An 18,255-nucleotide genomic window follows, 5' to 3' on the forward strand; every position below is an offset into this window, starting at 1 on the left:
TGTGGATTTGAAGCATCTCACATGAAAAGTGACCATGTTCTTGGCCCTGGCCTGGACCAGGCGAGTGTCAAATTGGTGGGTTTTTTTTCTCAAAAAAGCCCATATTTTTTTGTCCATTCGGACAGGGCAGAGCTGCGGACTCGTCCCCAGTTCTCTCCCTAAGGTGGTGTCAGTGTTTCACCTGAACCAGCTTATTGTGGTGCCTTGCACCTACTAGGGACTTGGAGGACTCCAAGTTGCTAGATGTTGTCAGGGCCCTGAAAATATAGGTTCCAGGACGGCTGGAGTCAGGAAAACTGACTTGCTGTTATCCTGTATGCACCCAACAAACTGGGTGCTCTTGCTTTTAAGCAGACTATTGCTAGTTGGATGTGTAATACAATTCAGCTTGCACATTCTGTGGCAGGCCTGCCACAGCCAAAATATGTAAATGCCCATTCCACAAGGAAGGTGGGCTCATCTTGGGCGGCTGCCCGAGGGGTCTCGGCTTTACAACTTTGCCGAGCGGTTATTTAGTCAGGGGCAAACACGTTTGTAAAATCCTACAAATTTGATACCCTGGCTAAGGAGGACCTGGAGTTCTCTCATTCGGTGCTGCAGAGTCATCCGCACTCTCCCGCCCGTTTGGGAGCTTTGGTATAATCCCCATGGTCCTTTCAGGAACCCCAGCATCCACTAGGACGATAGAGAAAATAAGAATTTACTTACCGATAATTCTATTTCTCGGAGTCCGTAGTGGATGCTGGGCGCCCATCCCAAGTGCGGATTATCTGCAATACTTGTACATAGTTACAAAAATCGGGTTATTATTGTTGTGAGCCATCTTTTCAGAGGCTCCGCTGTTATCATACTGTTAACTGGGTTTAGATCACAAGTTGTACGGTGTGATTGGTGTGGCTGGTATGAGTCTTACCCGGGATTCAAAATTCCTCCCTTATTGTGTACGCTCGTCCGGGCACAGTACCTAACTGGCTTGGAGGAGGGTCATAGGGGGAGGAGCCAGTGCACACCACCTGATCGGAAAGCTTTACTTTTGTGCCCTGTCTCCTGCGGAGCCGCTATTCCCCATGGTCCTTTCAGGAACCCCAGCATCCACTACGGACTCCGAGAAATAGAATTATCGGTAAGTAAATTCTTATTTTTGTGCCTCCAGTGGCACCATGGGACCTTAACGTGGTGTTACGGTTCCTAAAATCTCACTGGTTTGAACCTCTTCAAACGGTTGAATTAAAATTTGTCACTGGGAAGAGGTGGTCATGTTGTTGGCCTTGGCATCTGCAAGGCGGGTGTCCGAATTGGCAGCATTGTCTCACAAAAGCCCCTATCTGATTTTCCATGTGGATAGAGCAGAGTTGAGGACTCGTCCTCAATTTTTGCCTAAGGTGGTTTCATCGTTTCATATGAACCAACCTATTGTGGTGCCAGTGGCTACGGGAGACTTGGAGGATTCCAAGTCCCTGGATGTAGTCAGGGCTTTAAAAATTTACGTAGCCAGGACGGCTCGGGTTAGGAAAACAGAGGCACTGTTTGTCCTGTATGCAGCCAACAAGGCTTCTAAGCAGACTATTGCTCGCTGGATCTGTAACACGATTCAGCAGGCTCATTCTACGGCTGGATTGCCGTTACCAAATTCCATTCCACTAGGAAGGTGGGCCCTTCTTGGGCGGCTTCCCGAGGCGTCTCGGCTTTACAGCTTTGCCGAGCAGCTACTTGGTCGGGTTCAAACACTTTTGCAAAATTCTACAAGTTTGATACCCTGGCTGATGAGGACCTCATGTTTGCTCATTCGGTGCTGCAGAGTCATCCGCACTCTCCCGCCCGGTCTGGAGCTTTGGTATAATCCCCATGGTCCTTACGGAGTCCCCAGCATCCTCTAGGACGTAAGAGAAAATAAGATTTTAAACCTACCGGTAAATCTTTTTCTCCTAGTCCGTAGAGGATGCTGGGCGCCCGTCCCAGTGCGGACATATTTCTGCAAGACTTGTATATAGTTGTTGCTTACATAAGGGTTATGTTACAGTTAAGATCAGTTGTTTGCTGATGCTGTTTTGTTCATACTGTTAACTGGTTGCGTATATTCCAGGTTATACGGAGTGGATGGTGTGGGCTGGTATGAATCTTGCCCTTAGATTAACAAAAATCCTTTCCTCGTAGTGTCCGTCTCCTCTGGGCACAGTTTCTCTAACTGAGGTCTGGAGGAGGAGCCAGTGCACACCCATTCTAAAGTCTTTAGAGTGCCCATGTCTCCTGTGGAGCCCGTCTATACCCCCCTATGGTCCTTACGGAGTCCCCAGCATCCTCTACGGACTAGGAGAAAAAGATTTACCGGTAGGTTTAAAATCTTATTTATTGACTATTTTTTAAACTGCTTACAAACCTGTTGAAAGTAAAGAATCATGAATATCCCTGTCTAAAGTTAATTTGCAATGCACATTGTAAAATGTCTGATTCAGTCTTGACACCTGTACAGTCAGTGAAGTATGCTTCAAGGTGCTCGGTGCTCACCTGTTCTCTTATGGGAAGATGCCTATGAACAAATTAGTAGTCCTTCTTTTTTTTTCTTTTTTTCTGTTTTTTATGCTGTTGGTGTGGAGAAGCTTAGAATCCTTGTCTCCCTTCTCTAATTCTCTAACATTGATATTTGTCGGTACACAAGGCAGGGGTGGGGGGGTGTACATTTATTAAGTCAAACACTTGTTCCACTACCCCACATAGGTGGTTTCATCTTAATTATGCATGTAAAGGGGGACTATCACATATAGAGATTGAACAGTGGTTCTTTGTACAGGTTTATCTCCAGACCTTCAATCAATGGAACAAATCAGGAGAATCATGCGTCCCACTGATGTACCAGACCAGGGTCTTTTGTGTGACTTGCTTTGGTCAGACCCTGATAAGGATGTTCTAGGTTGGGGTGAAAATGACAGAGGTGTATCCTTCACCTTTGGTGCAGAAGTTGTGGCAAAGTTCCTTCATAAACACGACTTGGATCTCATCTGTCGAGCTCATCAGGTATATTACACTTGTCCATTTCTGTGCATTGATAAACTGATATGTTGAAGTTTCTGTGCGTTGTGGGTGGAAACTGGTTTACTTGCTTACCACAGATGTTGTGTGGAAAGTTTCTGGTTTTTTTTTCTCTCTGCTGACCTACTGGCTGTGTTATGGTCTTAAACTATTCCACTGTATTGATCATTGATGTGTGAGTATGTTGGTGAAGCAGCTGGACCAGTCCGAAGCAGGTATGTCTTTGACATGCTGGCTGAAGGTCTCTGTTGCAGCTTCAAGTGACTCAAAACGAATCCCACACATTTTGCGCTTCATTTGTGGGAACTCAAGTCTCGGGGGTGCCAGATCTGGACTGTACGGCGGCTGATCAACCTCCTGGATGTGTTCATGGGCTAGAAAATCCACCACTCTCCTCCTGGACTTATGGACAGATGCGTTGCCATGATGGAGATGAGCACCACAAGCTCAAGTTCTTGGACGATGCCTGAAAAGGGATGTAGTTATGATCCCGGCAGTCGGCATACAGACACTGGTACCCCGGCCGCCAGAATGCCGGCATGGGGCCCAGGACTATTCCCACTCGTGGGTGTCCACTACCCCTATAGAGTGGGAATAGAACCTGTGGCAAGCAAAACGAGCCACTGAGCCCGCAGCATGGTGAGCACAGCAAGCCCACAAGGGGCTTCGTTGCGCTCGCCCCCTTATTGGCATTCTCCTCATATCTATTTTGCTGTTCTGGCTAAGTTGCTGGTGTCTGCAATCAACATCTTTATGCCTGCTCTGTGTACAATATCTAGTTTATCAGCAAATCTGGAAAGATTTAGACTTTTGCATCATTTATCATACACAATAGAAATCACACACAAGAAGACAATTACACTTGACTATGAAGTTGGTGTAGACATGAGAATCGAGCCGGCCCTACTGTGCAGTTTTCAACATGCATGTGGGGAAATTTGCACTTGTGCTGTACATATTTCACTCGTGAAGAGGTTACATATGACTCTGTATAGCGTCTAAAAATGTGCAACTGTTTTCTGCTGATAGACATAATATACCTGGGCTTAATGTACACTTTACTGCTTATGAACAACGCTCACTAATGGTTTTCATATTTCTTGTAGGTGGTTGAAGATGGTTATGAGTTTTTTGCCAAGCGACAATTGGTAACCCTTTTCTCTGCTCCAAACTATTGTGGAGAGTTTGACAATGCTGGAGCAATGATGAGTGTAGATGAAACATTAATGTGCTCTTTTCAGGTATAGTAACTAATCCTGGTAGTCAGTCAGTTTTTCCAAGCATAAGTTTTGACAAGTTTTATCGGCATTTAAGACAGATGGAGAAAATATCTCCTAGAGATATAGGGGTATATTCAACTGAAGTCTGATCCATTCCGACATCCATTTGTCGGAATGGATCCGACAAGGGCTACTCAATGCGACTTTAAAAGTCGAATTGAGATGAGGGACCAGAGAGGGGGTAGAGCCACGGGCAGACGGGGGGACAGCAGCGCTGCAGGAGGATGTGGCACAGCTGCCAGACCTCACGTCAGCGTCCACCCGGCTCCAGCAAGCGGGACCTCACTTGCTGGAGCCCGGGTGGATGCTGCCGTGAGCGGCGGCTGTGCCACATGCTCCTGCAGCGCTGCGCTGTAGCACTGCTCTCCCCTGTCTGCCCGTGGCTCTCCCCCCTCTCCTCCTCAGGTCCCTAATCTCAGTTCGACACTTTTTTTTTTTTTTTTAAGTCGAACTGAGACGGTCGGAAACGGGGCCAAAACCTGTCGAATTTGGCCCCGTTTCCCTCAGAAGCACGTGAATCTGCAGCTATACCGTACTATTCGACAAGTGGAATTCCCCGACTTGTAGAATAAAAAAGCTGGGGACTGAATAGGTCGGAAACCCTTCCAACCTGAAAGTCGAAAACTGCCGTCTTTTCGAGAAGATGGCAGTTTCGACCTTAATTGAATATACCCCATAGAGATCATCAAATGTGTTTGTTTTCCACAATATTGTCCGCTTGGTGAACGATTTATGGCTTCATGTGTCTGAATTACTTCATGCAAAATGGGGCAGATGTATTAAGCCTGGAGAAGTGATAAGTGGAAAGTGACAATGCATCAGCCAATCGGCTCCTAACTGTCAATTTACGTATTGGAGCGGATAGGCTGGTGCATTATCACTGCTTTATCATTTCTCCTGGCGTAATACATCTGCCCCAATATTATGTATGTTGAAATGCCTATATTAACGTTAGATGTGTCTTCATACATCCAGCTTCAATACGCAATGCAGCGCAAGATAACTGGTGTGAGTGAGCTGCCAGGTCCCATGAAACGCCACTGTTGGGATTATTTTTAATTACAGCTACGTCATAACACTTTGTGTACAGATTCATAGACTAAGTCGCACACGGACATGCAAGCGTCATATAATCAGCAGTCTCCTTGTGTGTTCTAGTCACACTGTTGCGACAAAGACGCATTTTCAGCAGATTGCAGACGCCGGACTCTAGAGGAGTCTCCCTCGACATGTCATGACCAGAGGGGCTGTTTGGCATGACTGCATCAGATGTATGAGGACACATCTGTATCTCAAATTTAAATAGATTAATAAATTGAAGCAGCCACTAATCCATAATTGGTTTGAGTAGTTTGGTCGAGTATTTTCTACTATTACTAGGGAGTCGGACGTTATAAAATGTACATTTGAAGTAGACTTTGAAAATAAATTGCTTTCTTGCAGTAATTTTTTTTTTTTTTGTTGTCAGATTCTAAAACCTGCCGAGAAAAAGAAGCCCAATGCAAGCAGACCCGTAACACCTCCACGAGGCATGATCACAAAGCAGGCAAAAAAATGAGCCCCTTTTAGTCAGTTTAGACTTGTATTATAGTATATAATCACTTTTTTTATTTTAAATTGTGTAATGTGTACTGGTTCTCGCTTCATCCATCTTGATAGTGGCTCAATTTTTTATTTTTCTTCTGAATTGTATTTGCTACATCGCTCACATTTTCGGTCTTCACTCCTTTTTATTCGGAAACCACACCATTATTTTTGCTCCTAAATTGTTTCCTTTTATGCCAGTGTTATTGTACACTCCAAATCTTTTTTTTTTTTTTCTTCTCTCCCCCATGTAGCTTTGTACAATTCACATGAACTGTAAATGCTCGTTTCATACTTTAGTACTTAAATAAGGACACTCATGGGCTGGTGAGACTAGGAATGTCACTGCTATATTCTGCATATTGTTTATACAAACCACTGTGAACATTATCATTTTTTTTAAAACTTGTTTTAAAGGGATTTTCTTTTAATGTCATGTCTACACTTGTATAGCCATTATTATCAATATTCAAAAAATCTCCTTAGACTTTGCCAGCATCACTGGTTTGATGTATATTTAATTAAAGCACTTTTTTTTTTTTTTCCCCTCCCCGTACTGTATTCTTTAACTGAAATTAAAGCCATCATTTTAAGTGTTCTATTTCCTGAAACTTGTATCTGTATCCGTGTATTGCTCATGTCTTCCACAGCAAAGAAGTTGGATTTGCATCTGTGGTTTTTGCATGGTAGCAGAGAAGTAATGCAAGAATGGTTAAGACATACCAATGCACTTCACAATGGCATTACATAATAGTGACTGGTTTTTAAAATGGCCTCAAAGGCAAAATTATCACTCGTTAAAATATCAGAATTAGGACATGCCAAAGTTGTCACTTAATGTTTACCAGCCTTTTTTATTTCTTAATAAAGAACTTTGTTTGGGTCACATGAGTTTACTTGTTCACTTTGTTGCTGAAATATGAAAGGTTTGAGTTCCCATTCTTCTCTCATGATCTCTCCAACAGCTATTAGTGTTTCCCTGTTGTCTGCTAACTGGTGGGCAGACATTTTATGCAAGAAATATTACATTTATATTAAGTAAACTGTGTTTATATGTCCTTCTCAGGTTCATTTGTGTGGTGGATAAGACTTGCTTCTGTTTGTCCACATAGTTTGTGACAGGCACCACCACTGTTTTTGCCTATTACATTGATCATAAATAATTTGAATTGGTCCTGGACCACCTACCCAGGGCAAGTGTCCTAAGGCACCCCAGGGTGCCACGCCACACAGTTTGAGAGCCACTGTGCTATGGAACCAATGATGACGTGGTAATAACTAAACATGCAATTCTTGGGCCTACTCTAGATTCACAGGCTGTATTCTGGCTAAAAAATGGTTTCTGCGAACTGAATCCACGGGATCGAATACTGATAAATGGAGTCCATCTCCATGAACAGATTTGCCTCTACCACCTAGTGGATTTAAAAAGCAAAAACATACATAAGCAATCATGAATTCCCCCACCCTCTGCTACTCTCATGGCACAAGTTTGGGGACTGTGGTGCTGATTTGAGAGATTTCTTAAGGCACAATTTGTTACTGGCCTGTCAATGAGCTTTAAAGCTGGGTACACACTTACAACCACTCGACTGATCGGGTTTCACACTACTGATCAGGTGAGCAGTGTGTTTTCAGCGTGATTCCCTGTGAGGCGGTGAGCAGCTCCTCTATGGGATCTGAAGAACTATTAAACCACTCAGAAGATGTGATTTCCTGATCACAACCATTGCAGCAGTGTTTATAAGCCGTTTATTGGCTAACTCTTTCTGCATACACACCTATACAGTTGTCAGCCAGTTCACCCGATATCTGGGGATCGGGCCATAGATTGTATAGGTGTGTACCCAGCTCTACTTCAGCTGTTCTGAGAATATTATAGATGTTATGCTGGTTACTTCTTTGCAATATTTGGTCTTGATTCAATCAGTTTTTACTTCATGTGATTGCTCAACAAATATTTGGTATAGTTTAAACACTGTTCTATTCATGAAGCAGGGAACAGAGTGGAGCTTTTTAAGAAACCTTGGGGTAGATGTATTAACCTGGAGAAGGCATAAGGAAGTGATAAACCAGTGATATGTGCAAGGTGATAAAGGCACCAGCCAATCAGATTCTAACTGTTAATTTACATATTGGAACTGATTGGCTGGTGCCTTTATCACCTTGCACATATCACTGGTTTATCACTTCCTTATGCCTTCTCCAAGTTAATACATCTGCCCCCTTTTACCAAGTGCTTTCTAAAACTATATGTAGCAGTTGATTGGTTGCTGTAAGCAACTTCTCTGCTTTTTTTTTTTATTTTTTACCACTTCATGAGTAGACCTACAAAACTTAAGTCAAGTCAAGTTGTGCATTCTACTGACTATTCTTCTAGATTTAAGACCCTTATTTACGGATAACAAAAACATAGGTGGGGACTTGATGTCCTGAATTGTTGTGAAATATTCCAAACCTAACTTCCAACAGAGCTGACGGTTGTATAGGTTTTCTAGTTGCCATATAGGGCGGGTAGGTAACCATGGTCTAAATATCAGGGCTAAATACAGGATTTCTACATGGGGTATTTTCTCAAGTGTTTTTTTTTTTGGGGGGGGGGGGGTTCAGAACAGTGGGCTTTTGTACAGGGGGAAAAAATCTGCACAGTTGGCCTAGCAGTTAATGTCTTTCCATGTGCGATTTCAATTCAAGTTTGTATACGTTATCATTATTGGTACAAAGCACTTCAGATATGTATGTTTTCTGTGACACGTCTGTTCTGTTTAGTGGGGGGAAAAAATAGATTGATATCTGTGTGGTCTAATTCTTTAGCTTTGTTTATAGCGATACTAGTGTTGACTAGAAAGTGAAACTTGAAATTTATCTACCAAGATGTGGCTTGGCCACTTCTGCCAACAGAAGAGCCCAGCATTGCTTTAATAGTGGAAATATGTTCCATCTGGTAAGTAAACCATATTGCTTCAGTGATGGATGCAAGAGAGGGTGGTAATTGAGATTCCCAGAGAAACACTATGCATTTGACCACACTTAAAATATGCTAAATGCGTTATTGGTTGAAATAAAGTTATTCCCGGTATTGATCAAGGTAAAAGATTAAGGGGTATATGCAATTGCGGTCGAATTGACGCGAAAGTCGAAAAACGGGACATTTTCGTCAAAAAAAAACATGTCTAATTGGATTCGTCAATGCAATACAGTACTTTTCGTCAAAATACCTGCCGTTTCAGATTCGACTTTTTGCAAATCGACATTTTCAAAATTCGACATGTCTGCAATGGTCAAAATGCGGCTTTTCGACAAAAGTATATTCAATTGAAGAATGTCGATTCGACAACAGTGCTTTTCGACAGCAATTTCGTCCATTTCATTCCGCCTCACTTTGCTGGCGGGAGCTAATACATTTTCTCTGACGTCCTAGTGGATGTTGGGGACTCCGTAAGGACCATGGGGAATAGACTGCTCCGCAGGAGACTGGGCACATCTAAAGAAAGATTTAGGACTATCTGGTGTGCACTGGCTCCTCCCCCTATGACCCTCCTCCAAGCCTCAGATTTCTGTGCCCGGCTGAGCTGGATGCACACTAGGGGCTCTCCTGAGCTCCTAGAAGAAAGTATAGTTTAGGTTTTTTTTATTTTCAGTGAGACCTGCTGGCAACAGGCTCACTGCAACGAGGGACTAAGGGGAGAAGAAGCGAACCTACCTAAGTGGTGGTAGCTTGGGCTTCTTAGGCTACTGGACACCATTAGCTCCAGAGGGATCGAACACAGGACCCGACCTCGTCGTCCGTTCCCGGAGCCGCGCCGCCGTCCCCCTTACAGAGCCAGAAACAAGAAGGTGGTCCGGAAAATCGGCGGCTGAAGACTTCTGTCTTCTCCAAGGTAGCGCACAGCACTGCAGCTGTGCGCCATTGCTCCTCATGCACACCACACACTGCGGTCACTGATGGGTGCAGGGCGCTGGGGGGGGGGGTGCCCTGAGCAGCAATAATAACACCTTGGCTGGCAAAACTAACACCATATATAGCCCCAGAGGCTATATAGGTGTATATTAACCCCTGCCAGAAACGATAAAATAGCGGGAGAAAGCCCGCCGAAAAAGGGGCGGAGCCAACTACCTCAGCACACTGGCGCCATTATTCCCTCACCGCTTCGCTGGAAGGAAGCTCCCTGGCTCTCCCCTGCAGTCCTGCACTACAGAAAGGGTAAAAAAGAGAGGGGGGGCACAATTTAGGCGCAATATATATATATTATAGGCAGCTATAGGGGAAAACACTCTGTATAGTGATATCCCTGTGTTATATAGCGCCCTGGTGTGTGCTGGCATACTCTCCCTCTGTCTCCCCAAAGGGCTTTGTGGGGTCCTGTCCTCTGTTGGAGCATTCCCTGTGTGTCTGCTGTGTGTCGGTACTGCTGTGTCGACATGTATGATGAGGATAATGATGTGGAGGCGGAGCAAATGCCTGTGAATGTGATGTCACCCCCTGCGGGGTCGACACCAGTGTGGATGGACTTATGGAAGGAATTACGTGACAGTGTCAGCTCCTTACATAAAAGGTTTGACGACATAGGACAGCCGGCTACTCAGCTTGTGCCTGTCCAAGCGTCTCAAATGTCATCAGGGGCTATAAAACGCCCGCTACCTCAGATGACAGATACAGATGTCGACACGGATACCGACTCCAGTGTCGACGATGATGAGACGAGTGTACCCTCCAATAGATCCACCCGTTATATGATTGAGGCTATGAAAAATGTTTTACACATTTCTGATGATACCCCAGGTACCACAAAAAAGGGTATTATGTTTGGTGAGAAAAAACTACCAGTAGTTTCTCTGACGTCCTAGTGGATGCTGGGAACTCCGTAAGGACCATGGGGAATAGCGGGCTCCGAAGAAGGCTGGGCACTCTAGAAAGATTTATGACTACCTGGTGTGCACTGGCTCCTCCCACTATGACCCTCCTCCAAGCCTCAGTTAGATTTCGTGCCCGGCCGAGGTTGGATGCACACTAGGGGCTCTCCTGAGCCCTTAGAAAGAAAGTATAGTTTAGGTTTTTTATTTTCAGTGAGACCTGCTGGCAACAGGCTCACTGCAGCGAGGGACTAAGGGGAGAAGAAGCGAACTCGCCTGCTTGCAGCCGGATTGGGCTTCTTAGGCTACTGGACACCATTAGCTCCAGAGGGATCGACCGCAGGCCCAGTCCTTGGTGTTCGGTCCCAGAGCCGCGCCGCCGTCCCCCTTACAGAGCCAGAAGCAAGAAGAGGTCCGGAAAAACGGCGGCAGAAGACATCAGTCTTCACCAAGGTAGCGCACAGCACTGCAGCTGTGCACCATTGCTCCTCATGCACACTTCACACTCCGGTCACTGAGGGTGCAGGGCGCTTGGGGGGGGCGCCCTGAGCAGCAATAAAAAACACCTTGGCTGGCAAAATACCACAATATATAGCCCCAGAGGCTATATATGTGGTAAATACCCCTGCCAGAATCCAGGAAAAAGCGGGAGAATAGGCCGCGGAAAAGGGGCCAAGCTATCTCCCTCAGACACACTGGCGCCATTTCTCCTTCACAGATCCGCTGGAAGGAAGCTCCCTGGCTCTCCCCTGCAGTCTACACTTCAGAACAGGGTAAAAACAGAGAGGGAGGGCACTAAATTTAGGCGCAATATATATAATATAAAAAGCAGCTATAGGGGACATAACTCAGTTAGTCCCTGCATTATATAGCGCTCTGGTGTGTGCTGGCATACTCTCACTCTGTCCCCCCAAAGGGCTTTTGTGGGTCCTGTCCTCATTCGGAGCATTCCTTGTGTGTGTGCGGTGTGTCGGTACGGGTGTGTCGACATGTTTGATGAGGATAATGATGTGGAGGCGGAGCAGATGCCTTTAGAAGGGATGTCACCCCCTGCGGGGCAGACACCTGAGTGGATGGGCTTATGGAAAGTAATGAGTGCACGTATAGACTCCTTATATAAGAAAATAGACGACATGCCAAATGTGGGACAGCCGACTTCTCAGCTCGTGCCTGCCCAGGCGTCGCATGGGTCGTCAGGGGCTCTAAAACGCCCGCTACCTCAAGCAGACCCAGATGTCGACACATACTGACACCAGTGTCGACGACGATGAGTCTAACCTGATGCCCACTAAGGCCATTCACTGCATGATTGAGGCAATGAAAGAGGTGTTACACATTTCTAATATAAATACAGGTACCACTAAAAAGGGTATTTTGTTTGGGGAGAAAAAACTACCCGTAGTTTTTCCCCCGTCAGAGGAATTAAATGAAGTGTGTGAAGAAGCGTGGGCTTTCCCTGATAAAAAATTGGTAATTCCTAAGAAGGTACTAATGGCGTTCCCTTTCCCGCCAGAGGATAGGTCACGTTGGGAAACACCTCCTAGGGTGGATAAAGCGCTCACACGTTTGTCTCAAAAGGTGGCACTACCGTCTCCGGATACGGCCGCCCTCAAGGAACCTGCTGATAGAAAGCTGGAGGCGATCCTGAAGTCTGTATATACACAGGCATTATACTTAGGCCAGCTATTGCGTCAGCTTGGATGTGCAGTGCTGCCGCTGCGTGGTCAGATAAACTGTCAGAAAATATTGACACATTAGACAGAGACACGATCCTGTTAACCATAGACCATATAAAAGACTCAGTCTTATATATGAGAGATGCACAAAGGGAAATCTGCCGACTGGCATCTAAAGTAAGTGCATTGTCCATTTCTGCTAGGAGAGGCTTATGGACTCGCCAGTGGACAGGAGATGCAGATTCAAAAAAGCACATGGAAGTGTTACCATATAAGGGTGAGGAATTATTTGGGGATGGTCTCTCGGACCTAGTTTCCACAGCAACGTCTGGGAAGTCAGCATTTTTACCCCATGTCCCCTCACAGCCTAAGAAGGCGCCGTTTTATCAGGTTCAGTCCTTTCGGACCCAGAAAAACAGGCGTGGAAAAGGCAGGTCCTTTCTGTCCAGAGGCAGAGGTAGGGGAAAAAGGCTACAACAAACAGCAGGTACCCAGGAGCAAAAGTCCTCCCCCGCTTCTTCGTCCAAGTCCGCCGCATGACGGTGGGGCTCCACAGGCGGAGCCTGGTACGGTGGGGGGTCGCCTCAAAAATTTCAGCGTTCAGTGGGTTCGCTCACAGGTGGATCCCTGGATCCTGCAAATAGTATCTCAGGGGTACAAGCTGGAATTCGAGGCGTCCCCACCCCACCGGTTCCTAAAATCTGCCTTGCCGATTGCTCCCTCAGACAGGGAGGCGGTGCTAGCGGCAATTCACAAGCTGTATTCCCAGCAGGTGATAATCAAGGTACCCCTACTTTAACAAGGCCGGGGTTATTATTCCACACTATTTGTGGTACCGAAACCGGACGGTTCGGTGAGACCCATTCTAAATTTGAAATCCTTGAACACGTACATAAAGAAATTCAAGTTCAAGATGGAATCGCTCAGGGCGGTTATTGCAAGCCTGGACGAGGGGGATTACATGGTATCCCTGGACATCAAGGATGCTTACTTGCATGTCCCCATTTACCATCCTCACCAGGAGTACCTCAGATTTGTGGTACAGGATTGCCATTACCAATTCCAGACGCTGCCGTTTGGACTGTCCACGGCACCGAGGGTATTCACCAAGGTTATGGCGGAAATGATGATACTCCTTCGAAGAAAGGGTGTTTTAATTATCCCGTACTTGGACGATCTCCTAATAAAAGCGAGGTCCAAGGAACAGTTGTTGGTGGGAGTAGCACTATCTCAGGAGGTGCTGCACCAGCACAGCTGGATTCTGAATATCCCAAAGTCACAGCTGGTTCCGACGACACGGCTACTGTTCCTGGGTATGATTCTGGATACAGTCCAGAAGAAAGTGTTTCTCCCGGAGGAGAAAGCCAGGGAGTTGTCATCTCTAGTCAGAGACCTCCTGAAACCAAAACAGGTATCAGTGCATCGCGGCACGCGGGTCCTGGGAAAGATGGTGGCTTCTTACGAAGCAATTCCCTTCAGCAGGTTCCATGCCAGAATCTTTCAGTGGGACCTGTTGGACCAGTGGTCCGGATCGCATCTTCAGATGCATCGCTTGATAACCCTGTCTCCAAGAACCAGGGTGTCTCTACTGTGGTGGCTGCAGAGTGCCCATCTTCTAGAGGGCCGCAGATTCGGCATACAGGACTGGGTCCTGGTGACCACGGATGCCAGCCTTCGAGGCTGGGGGGCAGTCACACAGGGAAGAAACTTCCAAGGACTATGGTTGAGTCAGGAGACTTCCCTTCATATAAATATTCTGGAACTAAGGGCCATCTACAATGCCCTAAGTCAAGCAAAATCCCTGCTTCTGCACCAGCCGGTACTGATCCAGTCAGACAACATCACGGCAGTCGCCCATGTAAATCGACAGGGCGGCACAAGAAGCAGGATGGCGATGGCAGAAGCCACAAGGATTCTCCGATGGGCGGAGAATCCTGTACTAGCACTGTCAGCAGTGTTCATTCCGGGAGTGGACAACTGGGAAGCAGACTTCCTCAGCAGACACGACCTCCACCCGGGAGAGTGGGGACTTCATCCAGAAGTCTTTCAGATGCTGGTAAACCGTTGGGAAAAACCACAGGTGGACATGATGGCGTCCCGCCTCAACAAAAAGTTAAAAAGATATTGCGCCAGGTCAAGGGACCCTCAGGCGGTAGCTGTGGACGCTCTAGTGACACCGTGGGTGTACCAGTCGGTTTATGTGTTCCCTCCTCTGCCTCTCATACCAAAGGTATTGAGAATAATAAGAAAGAGAGGAGTAAACACCATTCTCGTGGTTCCGGATTGGCCAAGACGAGCGTGGTACCCGGAACTTCAAGAGATGCTCTCAGAGGACCCGTGGCCTCTACCGCTCAGACAGGACCTGCTACAGCAGGGGCCCTGTCTGTTCCAAGACTTACCGCGGCTGCGTTTGACGGCATGGCGGTTGAACACCGGATCCTAAAGAAAGGATATTCCGGAAGAAGTCATTCCTACGCTTATTAAGGCCAGGAAAGATGTTACGGCAAAGCATTATCACCGCATATGGCGGAAATATGTTGCATGGTGCGAGGCCAAAAAGGCCCCAACAGAGGAATTTCAACTAGGTCGATTTCTGCATTTCCTGCAAGCAGGAGTGAATATGGGCCTAAAACTAGGCTCCATTAAAGTACAGATCTCGGCTCTGTCGATTTTCTTTCAAAAAGAACTAGCTTCAGTACCTGAAGTTCAGACATTTGTGAAAGGAGTGCTGCATATTCAGCCCCCATTTGTGCCTCCTGTGGCACCTTGGGATCTCAACGTGATGTTGAGCTTCTTAAAATCACATTGGTTTGAGCCACTAAAAACCGTGGATCTGAAATATCTCACGTGGAAAGTGGTCATGTTATTGGCCTTGGCTTCAGCCAGGCGAGTGTCAGAATTGGCGGCTTTATCATGTAAAAGCCCTTATCTGATTTTCTATATGGATAGGGAGAAATTGGGGACGAGTCCTCAATTCCGCCCTAAGGTGGTGTCAGCGTTTCACCTGAACCAGCCTATTGTGGTACCTGCGGATACTAAGGATTTGGAGCACTCCCAAGTTGCTAGACGTTGTCAGGGCCCTGAAAATATGTTTCCAGGACGGCTGGAGTCAGAAACTCTGACTCGCTGTTTATCCTGTATGCAACCAACAAGCTGGGTGCTCCTGCTTCTAAGCAGTCTATTGCTCGCTGGATTTGTAGTACAATTCAGCTTGCACATTCTGTGGCAGGCCTGCCACAGACAAAATCTGTGAATGCCCATTCCACAAGGAAGGTGGGCTCATCTTGGGTGGCTGCCCGAGGGGTCTCGGCTTTACAACTTTGCCGAGCAGCTACTTGGTCAGGGGCAAACACGTTTGCAAAATTCTACAAATTTGATACCCTGGCTGAGGAGGACCTGGAGTTCTCTCATTCGGTGCTGCAGAGTCATCCGCACTCTCCCGCCCGTTTGGGAGCTTTGGTATAATCCCCATGGTCCTTACGGAGTTCCCAGCATCCACTAGGACGTCAGAGAAAATAAGAATTTACTCACCGGTAATTCTATTTCTCGTAGTCCGTAGTGGATGCTGGGTGCCCATCCCAAGTGCGGATTGTCTGCAATACTTGTAAATAGTTATTGTTAACTAAAGGGTTATTGTTGAGCCATCTGTTGAGAGGCTCAGTTGTTTTCATACTGTCAAACTGGATATAGTATCACGAGTTGTACGGTGTGATTGGTGTGGCTGGTAAGAGTCTTACCCGGGATTCTAAATCCTTCCTTATTATGTCTGCTCGTCCGGGCACGGTGTCCTAACTGAGGCTTGGAGGAGGGTCATAGTGGGAGGAGCCAGTGCACACCAGGTAGTCATAAATCTTTCTAGAGTGCCCAGCCTCCTTTGGAGCCCGCTATTCCCCATGGTCCTTACGGAGTTCCCAGCATCCACTACGGACTACGAGAAATAGAATTACCGGTGAGTAAATTCTTATTTCTCTGACGTCCTAGTGGATGCTGGGACTCTGTAAGGACCATGGGGAATAGCGGCTCCGCAGGAGACAGGGCACAAAATAAAAGCTTAAGGATCAGGTGGTGTGCACTGGCTCCTCCCCCTATGACCCTCCTCCAAGCATCAGTTAGATTTTTGTGCCCGGCCGAGAAGGGTGCAATCTAGGTGGCTCTCCTGAGCTGCTTAGAATAAAAGTTTAGTTTAGGTTTTTTTTTATTTTCAGTGAGTCCTGCTGGCAACAGGCTCACTGCATCGTGGGACTAAGGGGAGAAGAAACGGACTCACCTGAGTGCAGAGTGGATCGGGTTTCTTAGGCTACTGGACATTAGCTCCAGAGGGACGATCACAGGTTCAGCCTGGATGGGTCACCGGAGCCGCGCCGCCGTCCCCCTTACAGAGCCAGAAGAGACGAAGAGGTCCGGTGAAATCGGCGGCAGAAGACATCCTGTCTTCAGACTAAGGTAGCGCACAGCACCGCAGCTGTGCGCCATTGCTCTCAGCACACTTCACACTCCGGTCACTGAGGGTGCAGGGCGCTGGGGGGGAGCGCCCTGAGACGCAATATAACAGTATATACCTTAGGTGGCAAAAAGAATACATCACATATAGCTCCTGGGCTATATGGATGTATTTTAACCCCTGCCATTTTTATACAAAAAAGCGGGAGATAAGGACGTCGTGAAGGGGCGGAGCCTATCTCCTCAGCACACAAGCGCCATTTTCCCTCACAGCTCCGCTGGAAGGACGGCTCCCTGACTCTCCCCTGCAGTCCTGCTTCAGAATCAGGGTAAAAAAGAGAAGGGGGGGCATTTTTGGCAGCAAATAACGATAATAACAGCAGCTATAAGGGAATAACACTTATATAAGGTTATCCCTGTGTATGTATATATATATATATATATATATATATATATATATATATATATATATATATATATATATATATAGCGCTGGGTGTGTGCTGGCAGACTCTCCCTCTGTCTCTCCAAAGGGCTAAGTGGGGTCCTGTCCTCTATCAGAGCATTCCCGGTGTGTGTGCTGTGTGTCGGTACGCGTGTGTCGACATGTATGAGGAGGAAAATGATGTGGAGGCGGAGCAGTTGCCTGTGTTGGTGATGTCACCCCCTAGGGAGTCGACACCTGACTGGATGATTGTATTTAAACAATTAAGTGATAATGTCAGCAATTTCCAAAAAACTGTTGACGACATGAGACAGCCGGCAAATCAATTAGTGCCTGTCCAGGCGTCTCAGACACCGTCAGGGGCGCTAAAACGCCCGTTACCTCAGTGGGTCGACACAGACCCTGACACAGATACTGAGTCTAGTGTCGACGGTGACGAGACAAACGTAATGTCCAGTAGGGCCACACGTTACATGATCACGGCAATGAAAGAGGCATTGAACCTTTCTGACACTACAAGTACCACAAAGAAGGGTATTATGTGGGGTGTGAAAAACTACCAATAGTTTTTCCTGAGTCAGAGGAAATAAATGAGGTGTGTGATAAAGCGTGGGTTTCCCCCGATAAAAAACAGCTAATTTCTAAAAAATTATTAGCATTATATCCCTTCCCGCCAGAGGTTAGGGCGCGTTGGGAAACACCCCCTAGGGTAGATAAGGCGCTCACACGTTTATCTAAACAAGTAGCGTTACCGTCTCCTGATACGGCCACCCTCAAAGAACCAGCTGATAGAAGGCTGGAAAATATCCTATAAAGTATATACACACATACTGGTGTTATACTGCGACCAGCAATCGCCTCAGCCTGGATGTGCAGTGCTGGAGTCGCATGGTCGGATTCCCTGACTGAGAATATTGATACCCTGGATAGGGACAATATTTTGTTAACT

The 18,255-nt window shown here is 46.6% G+C and overlaps 1 protein-coding gene across 1 annotated transcript in view; it reads left to right on the top strand.

The window, feature by feature from the left end:
• Positions 1-6,777, top strand: part of PPP1CC (protein phosphatase 1 catalytic subunit gamma) — a 102,432-nt gene extending 95,655 nt beyond the window's left edge. Inside the window, exons 5-7 of the mRNA XM_063964396.1 lie at positions 2,789-3,012; positions 4,134-4,268; positions 5,776-6,777. Coding sequence (XP_063820466.1) covers positions 2,789-3,012; positions 4,134-4,268; positions 5,776-5,865 — 449 coding nt within the window. The 3' untranslated portion in view covers positions 5,866-6,777. The remainder of the gene's footprint in view (positions 1-2,788; positions 3,013-4,133; positions 4,269-5,775) is intronic.
• The last annotated feature ends 11,478 nt before the right edge of the window (positions 6,778-18,255 follow it).

This window comes from Pseudophryne corroboree, chromosome 1 (genome assembly GCF_028390025.1).
Source record: "Pseudophryne corroboree isolate aPseCor3 chromosome 1, aPseCor3.hap2, whole genome shotgun sequence".
NCBI lineage: Eukaryota > Metazoa > Chordata > Amphibia > Anura > Myobatrachidae > Pseudophryne > Pseudophryne corroboree.